Source organism: Mixophyes fleayi, chromosome 2 (assembly GCF_038048845.1).
Source record: "Mixophyes fleayi isolate aMixFle1 chromosome 2, aMixFle1.hap1, whole genome shotgun sequence".
Classification (NCBI taxonomy): domain Eukaryota; kingdom Metazoa; phylum Chordata; class Amphibia; order Anura; family Limnodynastidae; genus Mixophyes; species Mixophyes fleayi.
The window spans coordinates 64,169,025-64,182,399 of NC_134403.1; the positions used below are offsets into that span (position 1 = coordinate 64,169,025).

The following is a 13,375-nucleotide window of genomic DNA, read 5'->3' on the forward strand; positions in this document are numbered from 1 at the left end:
ATGCAGTTGACCCATGATCGTTGTATGTTGGCGATCATTGGCCAATTGGACTAACTGTGTCCAGTGTAATCCTATAAATTTCACCACTACTGAATAACAGGATCTACCAAATTTGACACAGATGCGGCATTTCAACACTCATGCCGAGCGACTGGATATGTCCATGTGTGGCAGTTTAAATTTCCTCCTCTTCGATGTACTTTGTGTTAGACTTTCTCTGTCATCCCATATCTTGACAATGTCTGTGGTGAGTGCAACTCTACTGATTGTCTTCTTCGCACTTCCCTCTCATCCCAGTCTTTTTCAAGCTCCATTTCTCCTCGCAGGATCGCCAGCCTCTCTGAAAAGGTCTTGGTGTTCGGAATTAGAATATAGTGATAAATCAGTGATCCTAAGATCGCACCAAGCATCGGTCCTAACCAGAAGACCTATAGAAAAATATATGATATTAAAAATCAATAACATGATCTTTCATTCTGTTAGCACACCAATAACAATCAAATAGCATAATCAAGTGCCTATTCACCACTTCTTCAGATTAACCAATGTGTTGATGTGCTAATACTAGTTTGACTATATGCATGCTTTTTTATTTTCAATCCGGATTGTCTGAGCTTTGGGATTATCGGTTTAATTATATTCATTTTCTATATATATTTTTATTCTTAATTTTTTCTCTATAATGGTATCCAACTTAATGGGTTTCAGATGTATATGAATAAATAAATGTGCTAATTTTATCAGCGCTTCCCCACCCCTTTTTTTTTTTATCTTTATCTATATTGTTCACAAGCAGCAATTTCAGCAGGTTGCCGGCTGGGAGCTGCAGATAATTAACTGTTTACTTCCAGAGATATTTGTTTTTTTAGCACCTGTGATTTTTGCCTTTGAATCCTAAGTAGGGTTAAATAGTGTGTAGTGTGCAGACCAATAAGAGGAAGGGAGAGGAGTCATATAGAGTGGACATGCATGTTAGTGCGCATTCCCGGAAATCCAAGATGGTGACTGCCGTCTCCAAGAATTGCCACCGTGAGCGAAGGAAACCACAACACCATCCAGTGCAATCCTTTGAATTCGGCTTGTACAGCAATACCAGTACTTTCAGGACTAAGCAGCTTGGCTGGTTGTGGTGTGTTTCTGATTGCTACCCCAGTCAAGTGTTTTTTTTTTCTGGGAGCAGCCAGCATTTTGACAACCTGGTAGAGGATCATCTTCAATGCCTTGGCATCATGGAGTGACTTTTTCCTTTGAGCAAGATATCATAGACCCAGTAATAGAAGCTCACAAATGGTGCTATCAAGGAACACTACACAACTTTTAACAGGTTCTCCTGCATCAATAAACACAACAAGATTGAAGCAGCCTGCTCAGGAAGAAGGCTGGTTTTTCTCGGGTTGGAGAACCTTGGAAAACACTTCCAGACATGCCCTTAAATCCCATTTCAGATAGAAAGTTGTATTTTCTGCATTATCAAATTGAAAACAAAGCCACTGTTTTGCTACCTAGTTCTTAAAGCAATATGTATATTATTATTATTATTATTATTATTACAACCCTTAATAAAGCACCAACACATTACATAGCACTGTACATTGAGGGATCATGATACAAATAAATACCAAACCACCACAGAAGATAAAGATGGCACTGCCCAAATCAATTTACAATCTGAAAGGTGTGAGGAACAATTGATACATAAGGTCGTGGATTAACAATTGTAACTGGTTAGCGGGTGTGTGGGTGCTACTGTAAAGTAGAAGCATCAGACACCAATATTGAAGCTGCCATTGGTGATTCGCATTTCTGTGCAGCTAATGGTGGTGTTTTATAATTGGAATGAGGATGGATAGTGGAAGGTGGTGGATGAAAGACAAACTAGTCACTGTAGACATGTTAAGTGAGGCAGCTGCTGACAACCATGTCTGCCCATCCCCATTTTTCTCAGCTTACGTCTTTCCTCTTCTGATTCTGGAAAAGGCTTTTGCTATTGTGCTGCATGGGCACTTGCTGCTGTGGTCATTCACCAGCTTGGAATGTCTGCAAGCCCGGTATATTTCTTTGGCATCATGCTTGCTGCTGGACACAGAGCCAAGACACTTTTGTTTACCATGTTCCCAGAAGTTGTGCAACAGCAGCTGTCACCAAGGAGGTTGCAGAGTTCACAAAAGTAGGAACAGAGAAAGTCTTACAAAGTACACCAAGGGCTAGATTTACTAAACTGTGGGTTTGAAAAAGTGGTATATTATTTTCTACAAATATATTATGTTTATACTGTTTATTATACAGCATCCCTACCAATACAATATCAGTGTCTGAGTGTTCAGATAACAGCGGTTTAAACAATAGGTGGGAGTACATAACCAAAATACCTAACACACCTAGTCATGAATATAGTACTGTACGTGAATTTTCAGTGCTATACTTATTGTTCAGATAAGACTTACAGTATTCTTTCCGTATGTAGATGACTGAGGCATTTTGGCAAATGCAGCACAATGGTAAAACAGTGTATGATATCAATTTCACGATAGAGTGTACAATTTCAAACTCTTAACAACGAAAACAACTTTAGTATTGTTCTGCAGCTTTCTGTATTAACACATAATGACCATTACAAATAACTTGCTTAGCGAAACACTGTAATAGATTGTGTAGTACTCTGTAGGTTTAGAGAGCAATGAGTGCAAGCATTATATTGCATACAGTACATATACAAAACATGTGCAGCTTAAATAGAGTATACTGTGTTGTAAAATGCAAATGCACATCCAGGGGTGTAACATGGATTACCAATCCCATAGCAAAATTTGCAAGGGGAATGGAGATGTTTACATTCACTCCGAAGGTCTGTCTGAGCATGCGCAGAGTTTGGAGGGTGTGAAGTGAAGCACCATTTGGGCTTTCAGTTCTGAGCTGGGCAGTGCATGGACTGCTCTAATGAAGTGACAAGAAAAAGAGAGATAAACATCAGACCCAATACTGCTCCTGCATTAAACGTTTCTTTAATACGTCATGATCATTATTGCAGTTGATGTCATAACTGGATAGATGCACCCAGTATTGGGATTAAGTACAACTCAGTAAACCACCCTGTGCCAATATACCAAGCCATGTATAAATAAATTTGCCCCAACTATGTCATGGGTATATTACAATTAAAGCAATTTTCATGTTTACTGTATCATAGCATGGAATCTTTTACAATATAATGTATCTGTTACAGGTACACAGTGAAAAAGTCAAATACCATCAATCTTACCCAATGGGCAGTGAAGATTCCTGTTAAAACTGCCGGGGCAAAGGATCTTGCCGGGTTCATGGAACAGCCAGTGTAATGGATCTTAAACATAAACAGAGATAGTTTAAAACATTCAAAACCTCTGACTAACCTTTATCTACAGATGTGTCCTCCTTTAGCCATCCATAAAGGACAACAAGGACCCCCCTTCTACAAGACTGTGATCAATGTGTTCTTGCCCTATGCTAAGTCCTTGTCCTGGCCAGCCTGGGAATGGTTTTCACTGTAGCAGGGGGGACACATGCTAGTGGTCTCCCAGTTAAAGTGCAGACAGCTCAGGACTTGGGGAGGGGCCTAAGCTGCCCATTTTTGTAGATAATTTTTTAATTCATTTATTTATTTATTATGACTCAGTAAGTTGTTTGTGTACTGTACATACAGATTATGTTATAAGCCATATGGAGCTCATGGTGTTTGCCATTCAGAGGGTATGCATTGTCAATGCAGTTTTACCTAATTGCCATCTGCCATTATTGCATGTCTGAATAAAATACATTAACGCAATGTTTATATTTTTTTACATCATGCCACTTTATCAAAGTTATGTTGTAGCCAAAAGGATATTTAAGGACACACCTGTACTTGCCCACATATTTGTAGACACATTTCACAAATGTCTCTAATTTGGAATGAAGAGCAGGTCATTTTTTGTCATTCCTTATTTCAAATTGTAGAGTATATTGATCTTTACGTTTTCATATATACAATCTTCACAAAAATAAATGTCGACCTGGCTCCAAAATGCCAGATAATTGCACCAACTACGTGTCTTATTGGGTATTGATGTGTGTTTTAGTTCTTATGGTGTGACATCTTGTGCAGTAGTTCATATTTTATGATAACTTGTTGTATAAGAGTTCTGATACCTACACCAAGAAGGTGTCCGAGTGCCACCGAAAGTCCAATAGACAAAGCTGGAGAACCCACATTGTCTGTCCTTCGATTATCAGTGGAGGCAAATATACACAAGACCAGTTGAAGTGTTAGAAATAATTCAACAGTAAAAGCTCTTCCAGCGTCAGTGTTGTTGAATAACTAGGAAAGAAAAACAAAATTACACGTACCTGTTAGATGTACAGAGATGGTAGGCATTATGGGGTTGATTTGGAGTTGGAAGCAAAGCATTGCTACTATCCCTGGAAAAAACATTTTGTGCTGCGGTGGGGGGAGTGTAAAATACATAGCCTGATTTATAGTATTGAGGGGGCATGGCCTAGCCCCAGGGCTGGATTAACCCTAGGGCTAACTGGGCTACAGCCCAGGGGCCTCAGGCATCCAGGGGGCCCTTGAAAGTGCTCAATGCTGCTGAGCCCTTTCACTGCAGTCCTTCCCGGCGTGCTGTAGTCTCCTTACTGAGGAGATCTCGTGAGTCTCACGAGATCTTCTCAGTAAAGAGCGTACAGCACCCCGGGGAAGGACTGCTTTGTCAGGAGAAGGAGGTAAGTGCCTTGGGGCGGCTCGGATCATGGGGGGGTTTGGCCTTCACGGGGGAAAGGAGGCCCCCTTAGCCCAGGGGCCTCCATTCCCTTAATCCGGCCCTGCCTAGCCCACCTCTAAAATGCATTGTAAATATAGGCCTGAATAGAGAGGATCTGATTTAGAATTGAACATTTTTCTGGCATAAATATCCTTGACTATACATCCAGCACATGCTTACCATGCCACTCTTTGTAGATTTGTGTGTATCTTAGATTTGCAAAACGTTATTCCAAGAGAGGTGGGATGGGGGTGGGAAAGCGTAAGTTGCGTGCAATAAGGGCATTTACATATACATGTAGCATGCATCCAGGAGAATCAATCTAATGAGACTTGGGTGCATCCCCAGATTTGCTTCTTAGGACTTGTGTCTTTTGGAGTTACTAGAGGCCTAGTGTAAAGATATACAATGATAACGATTACACCAGCAGCATTATCTAGTGGCTTCTGATTGGCTGTTTGTGTATTGACTTTAGCATTCATTAATAACACAGTCAAGATAATTCTCTCTTGGGAATATGATACATTATTACAACATATTGTGCATGAATAGGGTAATGAGATTTTTGTACTAGTAACATAATCTAATTACATCTCACATCTTACGAGCTATCCTGGGGGCATATGTACATGAATTTAAATGCCTGATGAGCACCTGTGGTAAGAATGACAGACACATACAGCTCTTTTTGATTTGGATATATCTTGAGGTGTGCACAACAAAATACACACCCCACATGCCCTACATGTGCGCAGCTTTTAAGAGCATGTAGTATGAGCCCTTCATGCAATAAACATTTGCATCCACACCCAATAACTTGAAACATGGTTTACCAGGCTATAAATTTTATACCTGAGCAAAATTTGCATCTAAATCTAAATTAGCCCCTATATTTACATTATAAATCCTTTGGTATTATTATGCACATATTAGGCATACTTGCTGACTTTCTGAAGACAGTGTCCGGGAGCTGCCTGGGGGAGGTGGGCGTTTTTGGTGTGGGGCTATGCAAATAGCACCACCTCCACGACATAATGTTGCAAACGTGTCATTTTACAGTGGGGGACGGGGCCAAATGTTGGAATTCCCTGAGAATCGCTGCATTTTGGCGCTAATTCTTCCCATTTCCAAGTGAAGTGGGCATATGTAGGAGGATGCCATACTCTCCCGGAAGTCCGGGAGATATACCCGGAATACGGGAGTCTCCTGGACATTCCGTGAGAGTTGGCAAGTATGTTTAATCAGCATGGTGAACATTTTCCCTAACTAACGATCTTAGTTTGCTTATATTTAAAAGGAAGTAAATTCAGTTTCACTGATCCCTGCTAACCTGTGCGCAGTCACTGTGATAAATTGCTACAGTGCCCACTGATTTCATGTTACTTCCCTTTCTGACAGGTGTTATTTAATAAGATGGTGCTGTGCAGCCCAATGTGCTGATACCAATACCAAACTGTTTACATTTCCTATTACAAAGATCATTTGTGCAAAGCATCTGCATGATCATGGACTTTGCTTTACATATGCAATACTGTGCCACTCAGTTGGAGAGGGATCATCATGGAACCACCCAGTCAGTGAATGTTATGATTCACATTCAGGGGCTCGCTGGTTGGGGGCAGGGCCCCATGGCCAGTCCCATACTGGGCTACTTTGGGCTGGGCACCAGCCTCCAGGGCCAGTCCCATACTGGGCTACTTTGGGCTGGGTCACTGGGCTTCTTGCATTATTTTCCCTTCAAATGTCCTAATAGGCTGTAGAGCCAAGTCTAGCCCATCTGGCTAAAAATTGCCAGCTAGCCTCTGTTCACATTAAACTAAAAGCAGCAATTAGAAATTTGTGACAATTATGTGAAAGTTAAAATATACATCTACATTTACATCTGCATATGCATCTAATTGTATTTAATGCTAGACCACCACCCCCTGCCCCGTTCCACCTACAACAGGTTCCTTTTCTGCCTTCTATTTTCCCCAACCCAATTCATGGGATTCTAGCTATGTAACCACAATACAAAGGTATAATTAAAAAAATTTAATGACTTACCCCATTTATTGATAAGTTCCCTCTGGCTTCAAAGGGGGTAAGCCCTTGCAGTATGGCTGCTCCAGATACAGCTCCCAGCAACTGGGCACCTACATAGAAAACTGCTCTCAAGAAGGAAATCTGAGAGCCCACCATGAAAGCTAGAGTTACAGCTGGATTAATGTGGGCACCACTTACGTGACCAAAAGCCTGAACTAAAGTACCTATGACGAGGCCAAAGGCTAGTGCAACCTGAAGGACATTTGGCGTTGCTCCTGGCCAGTTTAAAGAAGAGCCTATACCAAAGAAAACAAATAAAAGGGTAGCAAAAAATTCTACGAAAACTGCCCGTGTAAATGCTACAGAACGAAGCTCCCACATTCTGATCATTTCACAATAATAGTATGAGGCGGATCCGTGGAGGGGTTTCCTCTGGTTATTGAAAAAAACAGTTCAAAGTAATGTTTTTCAAATATATATTGTGTAGCTAGACACAAAGGTCTGGTAGGAGGAGCCAAAGATAAATGGTCTTCTGTTACGTAGAAAAGACAAGTTATTAAGAAAATGATAACCTAAGACCCTGTTAATATGTTATGTCCTCTGCTTTCAGTCACTTATCAGAAATCTGAAATGCGTATCCAATTGCATTGGTAAAGACTGTTTCCCAATCTTTACAAAGACTTGCCATATCTGCCTACTAGTTCAAGCGTAAAAGTGCAGAGAACATTAATCATTTAATCAGTACAGCATTACATTTTAAATGAACCTTATCATTTTTATGTGCTTTTCCTGGATAAACTGACAACGTGTTCTGCAATTTTTTTTGCAGCTACACTTTAACCATTCATACAATAAGTTAACTCTGAAAATGTGGATTTGTGCTTAAATTTCACTCATAAACAGTGTCATCCTGGAACACTGTTTCCATACTCATTTTGATTGGATAAAATCAGTCTGACATGCAATTAATAGTTCGAAACCCACCCCAAACCACCCCAGCATTAAATCAGTCCCATCATCTCACCTTAAATCAATAGGCACCACTATAGTGCAACTATTAAATTATATTGACCCTACCATCAAAGAAAATCCCCCCACTAATAAATTAATATCTCAAAACCACTATCAAATTATTAGGGACCATCCTCACCATTAAATTAAATCCTCACCCACATTACATTAAGAGCCCTCCCCCCATTTCATTAAGAGCCCTCTCTGCCCCTCAATATTGCATTAAGAGCAGTTTAGGGTTCGATTTTGGCTCCTCTGCTTTCCCCCAAGAATCTTCTGAAGCCTTTGTTACATTCTTGCACCAAAATTCCCTTTTTGGGGTGCTTTTTTTTAACTCATTGCAATGCCTGTTTTCAGCATGTTACTAGTGCTGTCAACTGCCAACTGTCTGCTGGTTAGGTGACCAATAGGCCAAATTCTGTCTCTTAATTTCTCAGAATGTGGACTTTCAAATTTGATTGCTTTGTCTTGTCAAGGCAGATGTTTGGCAACCAAATCTGCATCAATGTGAGGTATACATACTTGTGTGAAAGGGCCAACTATTGCCCTGTCTGAACTGTCCTGGTTTACATATTACCTAGCGTAGCGGTTTCGTACTTTTAAAGCTATACAAATATCTAAACATATTTTTCTATACAGTTCATATTGATATACATGACATATATTGTACATGACATGTTTATATACTTTAAAATATATACGAGTGACGAGTTCTCTTGTTTGAGTCACAACAGCATTACGGCACATACTAATTTGTATTCAGCCAGATCTACCTTACCTAAGTCATTAAAAGCATTTATAGTAAAACAAGATTTGAACACTCGACTCTTGCATCCCGGTGAATACTCTACCCAGCAATAAAAGTCTGGGGAGGATATTAATTTTGACAGCATTGATACAGACTATGTCGGAGATATAGTGATATGACCACACAGTAAGGCCCAATTTAATTTCGGAGAGAATGAGGGGAAAGTTAGCTTGGAAGAGATTTTCAGCTAGATCGACCTTACTCACACCATAAAAACCACTTTAGTAAAAGTAGTAAAACAAGGTGTTTGAAAGCTCTACTCTTGGCTCCCAGTGAATAGTCTACCCAACGATAGGTGAAAGTACATAAATAGATGAAGGTGCAGGTCATCTTCATCTATTTAGATTTATCATTGTCTATATCAACTTTATTAATTAACTGAATTAATTCTATCACTGTCCATACAATGAACGCTGTCTGTTTCTGTATAATAAGTGTCTATGAGGGATGCTCTGTTACATTCTTACTTGATTATGATCATAGAGTAGAAAAGTATCATAAAAGGAATCTCCTTTTAATGAAGGTACTTATGATCTCTAAAGTGCTTTTTGCAAGGCTACCAGATCATCTATTTTGTTCCCTATCTAAGGTTTGTACCTTTTATTAAACTGCCATGTGTTTGTGCGATAAATTTGTGCCACTGCTTTGTCACTAATTTTAGCAAGCCAGATCGCTGCAGACTTTGGTGAAAATTGGTGAAAATTGGGATTGCTGTGAAGGAATCATTAGAAAATAGACCAGAAATAACTGGAAATTAATGTTAATGCTTTAAATAGTAAGATAAAAGCTCAAAATTATATTATTTAAACTATTTTTCACTTTTTGTAATTAAATCCAGATCCAAACACAAAGCGAAACATTTCACATTTGTTTGACAAAACCGGTAGCAAAGCCATAACACGAAGTTGAGTTAGAACCGACACAGGTTTCAAAACCGAAACACGAGGGTCGGCGCACATCACTAATAAAAACCTTCAATTTTACAGATTTACTTTAAAAAAAATTAGCATGAAATCCTCAAACCTCAACCAGTTCACCACCAAACACAATGGGGTTGCAAATGAAGTGACTTGAGATGAAACATGTACTGTTCTCTGTATGAAGAAGAAAAATAGTTGTAATTACAAGGAAATTACATCAGAGTAATTATTTTCTTTATATTGCATCAGTTATTTCACAAGCTTGTTATGGAAATTAGGCCACCCAAGACTCTAACAGTGGTACAAATTGTTGATTAGAAGTACAAGATTATGTGGCAATATATTTAAATAACTAACTTTTACTAGTAAAAATCCCTGTATATTCCTCTTCTATGAAGTTTAATATTAAGTGAATTACTTGTGGTGTGTGGTGGCACAGTCACGAGTTTGATTCCAACCATGGCCCAATCTGTGTGGAGTTTGTATGTTAATGTGGATCTCCTGTGTCTGCATTGATGTTTGTGTGTAATAACAATATAAATGGATGCATAAAGGAAACAGGTACTGATTGACACAAAGTGGGGATGAGACACACAGTGAAAACTGAAGATCACTAACATATTTAGGTAACAGGAATCCGTACAACAACCATACTCCCTAAATAAATAAATACTGAACATGCCAAATGACCACCAGTAAGCCAAACCATCCAATACGTTAGACTGTATATATGTGTGATATAGGAAAACACTAAAATACTTTATTAACAATCTTTTTAACACAAATATGTGCACCAGATAACAATGTTCAAGCTGCTAAGGTATTTACAAACTTGTGCCATCCAAGCCATGTCCTAACGCATTTCATGACAAATGTGCTCCATAGAAACTGTATATTTAACAAGGTGCTGGAAAATATTCCTTAGCGATTCTGGTCTATGTTGACAATTGCTGCTGATTTGTTGGCTGTACATTCATGCTGCAAAACTCTCATTCCACCTCGTCTTAAAGGGACTCTATGGAGATTTGGTGACCGTGAAGGCCATTGGAGTAGACTGAATTCATTGTCATGTTTGCAGAATCAGCTGGAGATGACATGTGCTTTGTGACATGGTGTGCTAACCTGCTGGAAGTAGCCATTAGAAGATGGGTAGACTGTGTAAACTGTGCCATGTAAGTAGACTGGTATTTAAACAATGTTCAGTTGGTATTAAGGTGTCTAATGTGTGCCAAGAAAACATTCCCCACACAGTTACATCACCAGCCTGCATAGTTGACACAGACAGAATGAATCCATGGATTCATGTTGTTTACGCCAATCCTGAGTTCTCCTGCATTCCACTGTTGTAACGCATGTTTATTTGACTATTTTATTTTCGCCTTCATGTCGGCTTGAACCAGTCTGTCCATTCTACTCTGACCTCTCTCATTAACAAGGCATTTTTGCCCACAGAACTGCTGCTCATTGGATGTTTTTTGTTTTGCGCACCATACAATGTACACTCTAGAGACTGTTGTGCATGAAAATTCCAGAAGATAAATAGTTTCTGCGATAATCACCCTGTCTGGCACCAACAATCATTCCATGGCCAACGTCACATTTCTTCCCCATTATGGTTGGTCTGAACAACAACTGGACCTCTTGACCATGTCTACATGCTTTAATTATTATTAGCATGGATTTGTAAGGCGCCACAGTGATCCGCAACGCCATACAATAGGGAAAGCAGTACATGCATAAAACATGGACATACAAGATAGACAGACTAAATGCAGACATGAAAACAAAGGGTATGAAGGATCCTGCTCATTAGAGAGCTTACATTATAAGTGGAAGAGGGCACCGCTGAAACAAGAGGAGCAAATATGGTTGAGAGTGGAGATTAGGACAGTTGTGAGGGTGCATTAGTGTGAATAGTGTTATTGTGGATAAGGTCACCTCTAAAAAAGATGGATTTCAAAGAGCATAAAAAAATGGAGTCCCTTGGCACAGGAATATGGCAATGCATATACAGATATGCTGGTATCCCTTTTGTAAATTCAAGCAAACCTTGTAGTGATAGAGTTTACTTTAATAACGCAATTTCAACAATATAGTAAAAAAACAACAAACCAAATAAAGCTTGTCTTGAGCTGCAACTCGGTAATAGTATGGTTATTATAAATCAATATCTCTACATATATGAATACACAAATAGTAAAACAGTTCCATACAGCGGTTAAGGAACCTTAGTGATTCTCAAAAATGCATACAAAATAAATCAATAATAGGAAAAAGATCAATGGTAGCAGATCAAACAGTGCCTAAAGATTTGAAGACTGTGGGGAAGTCTCATTGATAGGGAATTCCATAAGTGGGGAGCAGCACGAGAGAGGTCTTGTAGGCAGGAGTGAGAAGTAGTTATCAGAGACGAGACAAGGCGCAGGTCAGAGCTAGATCTAAGAGGGTGGGAGGGAGAGTATTTTGATATGATATTTGAGATGTATGCAGGGGTAGTGCTGATAAGGGCTTTGTAGGTGAGGGTGAGTAATTTATGCATTAAGTTGCTGCCACATGATTGGCTGACCAGATATTTGTATTAACGAGCAGGTGCACAAGTGTACCTAATAAAGTGTCCACTGATTATGACATTTAGGACACTGAGGTCAGTAAGTGGCAATTACAATCCAGTTATGCCCCCTATACTTTTAGGGATAGATACACACCCTAGAAGAGATGCAATAATGAAATTGTCAACATTTATAGCCCAACATATAATCCTCAGTACAAGATTAAGATCCCATGTGTATGGAATTGTTAAATCTTAATTTTAACCTTTGCAAAGAGCACCCACATTGCCTGCACACAGCACCAGTGCTACACTTTTTCCTGACATTTACAAATTTTATTATGTATCACAGCATTCTACTCACTATGACAAAATCCTATGTTTCCAGCACTGTGCATAATACGGCATGCAGAACAGAAAGTAAATATTGCACACGGCATAGGTAAAGTGGGCATTCAGTTCAAATGCCGCGATTCACCAGTAATCGCGTCGTTTGGCTCAGCCCCTGCTGTAAAATGCTGCGTTTTGCGTCATTACATCACGGGACGGGGCCAAAATGACGCGATTTTTGGAGCCCCACCCCCTGTACGCCCACCTCCCCTGGCAGCTCCCGGAAGCCAAATCTAAATGTTGGCAAATATGACATAAGTTTAAAAAAATAAAATAGGAAATAAAATCAGATTACTACCTTTGAGGTAGTCTTGCTGTGTGTGAGGGAACACAAAGAAAAGAATGAGACATTTCAGTCTTGAAATGCACAATTTGATGTCTGAAACAAGGGATTTTTAAACCATTTCTTGTTGGCTCTTCAACCCCCATCTTAGGAATATTAATTTTCGCCTGAGTTAGATGGATGCCCAAAATGACACAGTTCTTTCGAAGTAAATTATGAATGTCTTGAGACCTAGCATTTTCACAAGACTTTGAATTCTCACCTCTGCTCTTCTGCTTAAGTAGTTTACAACTTTGGGCTTCAAACTCCTCTGAGATCCTATCTCTCCCTGGTCTGGCTACTTTCAAAAGACCATTGACACTTGCTTAGGTCAGACTCAGGTCAGTTAACAAAATACACTTAGAAAGGTTACATAAATATTCACAGTGTTATAGATAGATTCAACAGAAAACATCAGTCATTAGATATACTACATTTCGTCACAAGGACTAAAAGAAAAATATCTATTTATGAAACAACCCAATGAGAGAATGTCAGACCAAAAAAACATTAGGTCGATTGCTGCCTAAATATTTGTGTTGTCATAATGTTTGTGTTGCCGAATGTGTTGTACAT

The 13,375-nt window shown here is 39.3% G+C and overlaps 1 protein-coding gene across 1 annotated transcript; it reads right to left on the minus strand.

Moving 5' to 3' along the window:
• Nucleotides 1-206: 206 nt before the first annotated feature.
• LOC142140118 (aquaporin-2-like) lies at nt 207-7,190 on the minus strand. The gene is made up of 4 exons (XM_075197975.1): nt 6,822-7,190; nt 4,169-4,333; nt 3,260-3,340; nt 207-428 (listed from the first exon to the last, which is right to left on the minus strand). The coding sequence occupies exons 1-4, from the start codon at nt 7,188-7,190 to the stop codon at nt 207-209; spliced, it is 837 nt and encodes a 278-aa protein (XP_075054076.1).
• Nucleotides 7,191-13,375: the final 6,185 nt, after the last annotated feature.

What these genes read in the sequence shown, in the direction of transcription:
- LOC142140118 (XM_075197975.1), bottom strand. Translation starts at nt 7,190, where the DNA reads ATGATCAGAATGTGGGAGCTTCGTTCTGTAGCATTTACACGGGCAGTT. An exon ending in GGAACTTATCAATAAATGGG is followed by an intron (nt 4,334 to 6,821) that starts GTAAGTCATTAA and finishes TTTCTTTCCTAG; the next exon opens with TTATTCAACAACACTGACGC. An exon ending in CACTCGGACACCTTCTTGGT is followed by an intron (nt 3,341 to 4,168) that starts GTAGGTATCAGA and finishes TTTATGTTTAAG; the next exon opens with ATCCATTACACTGGCTGTTC.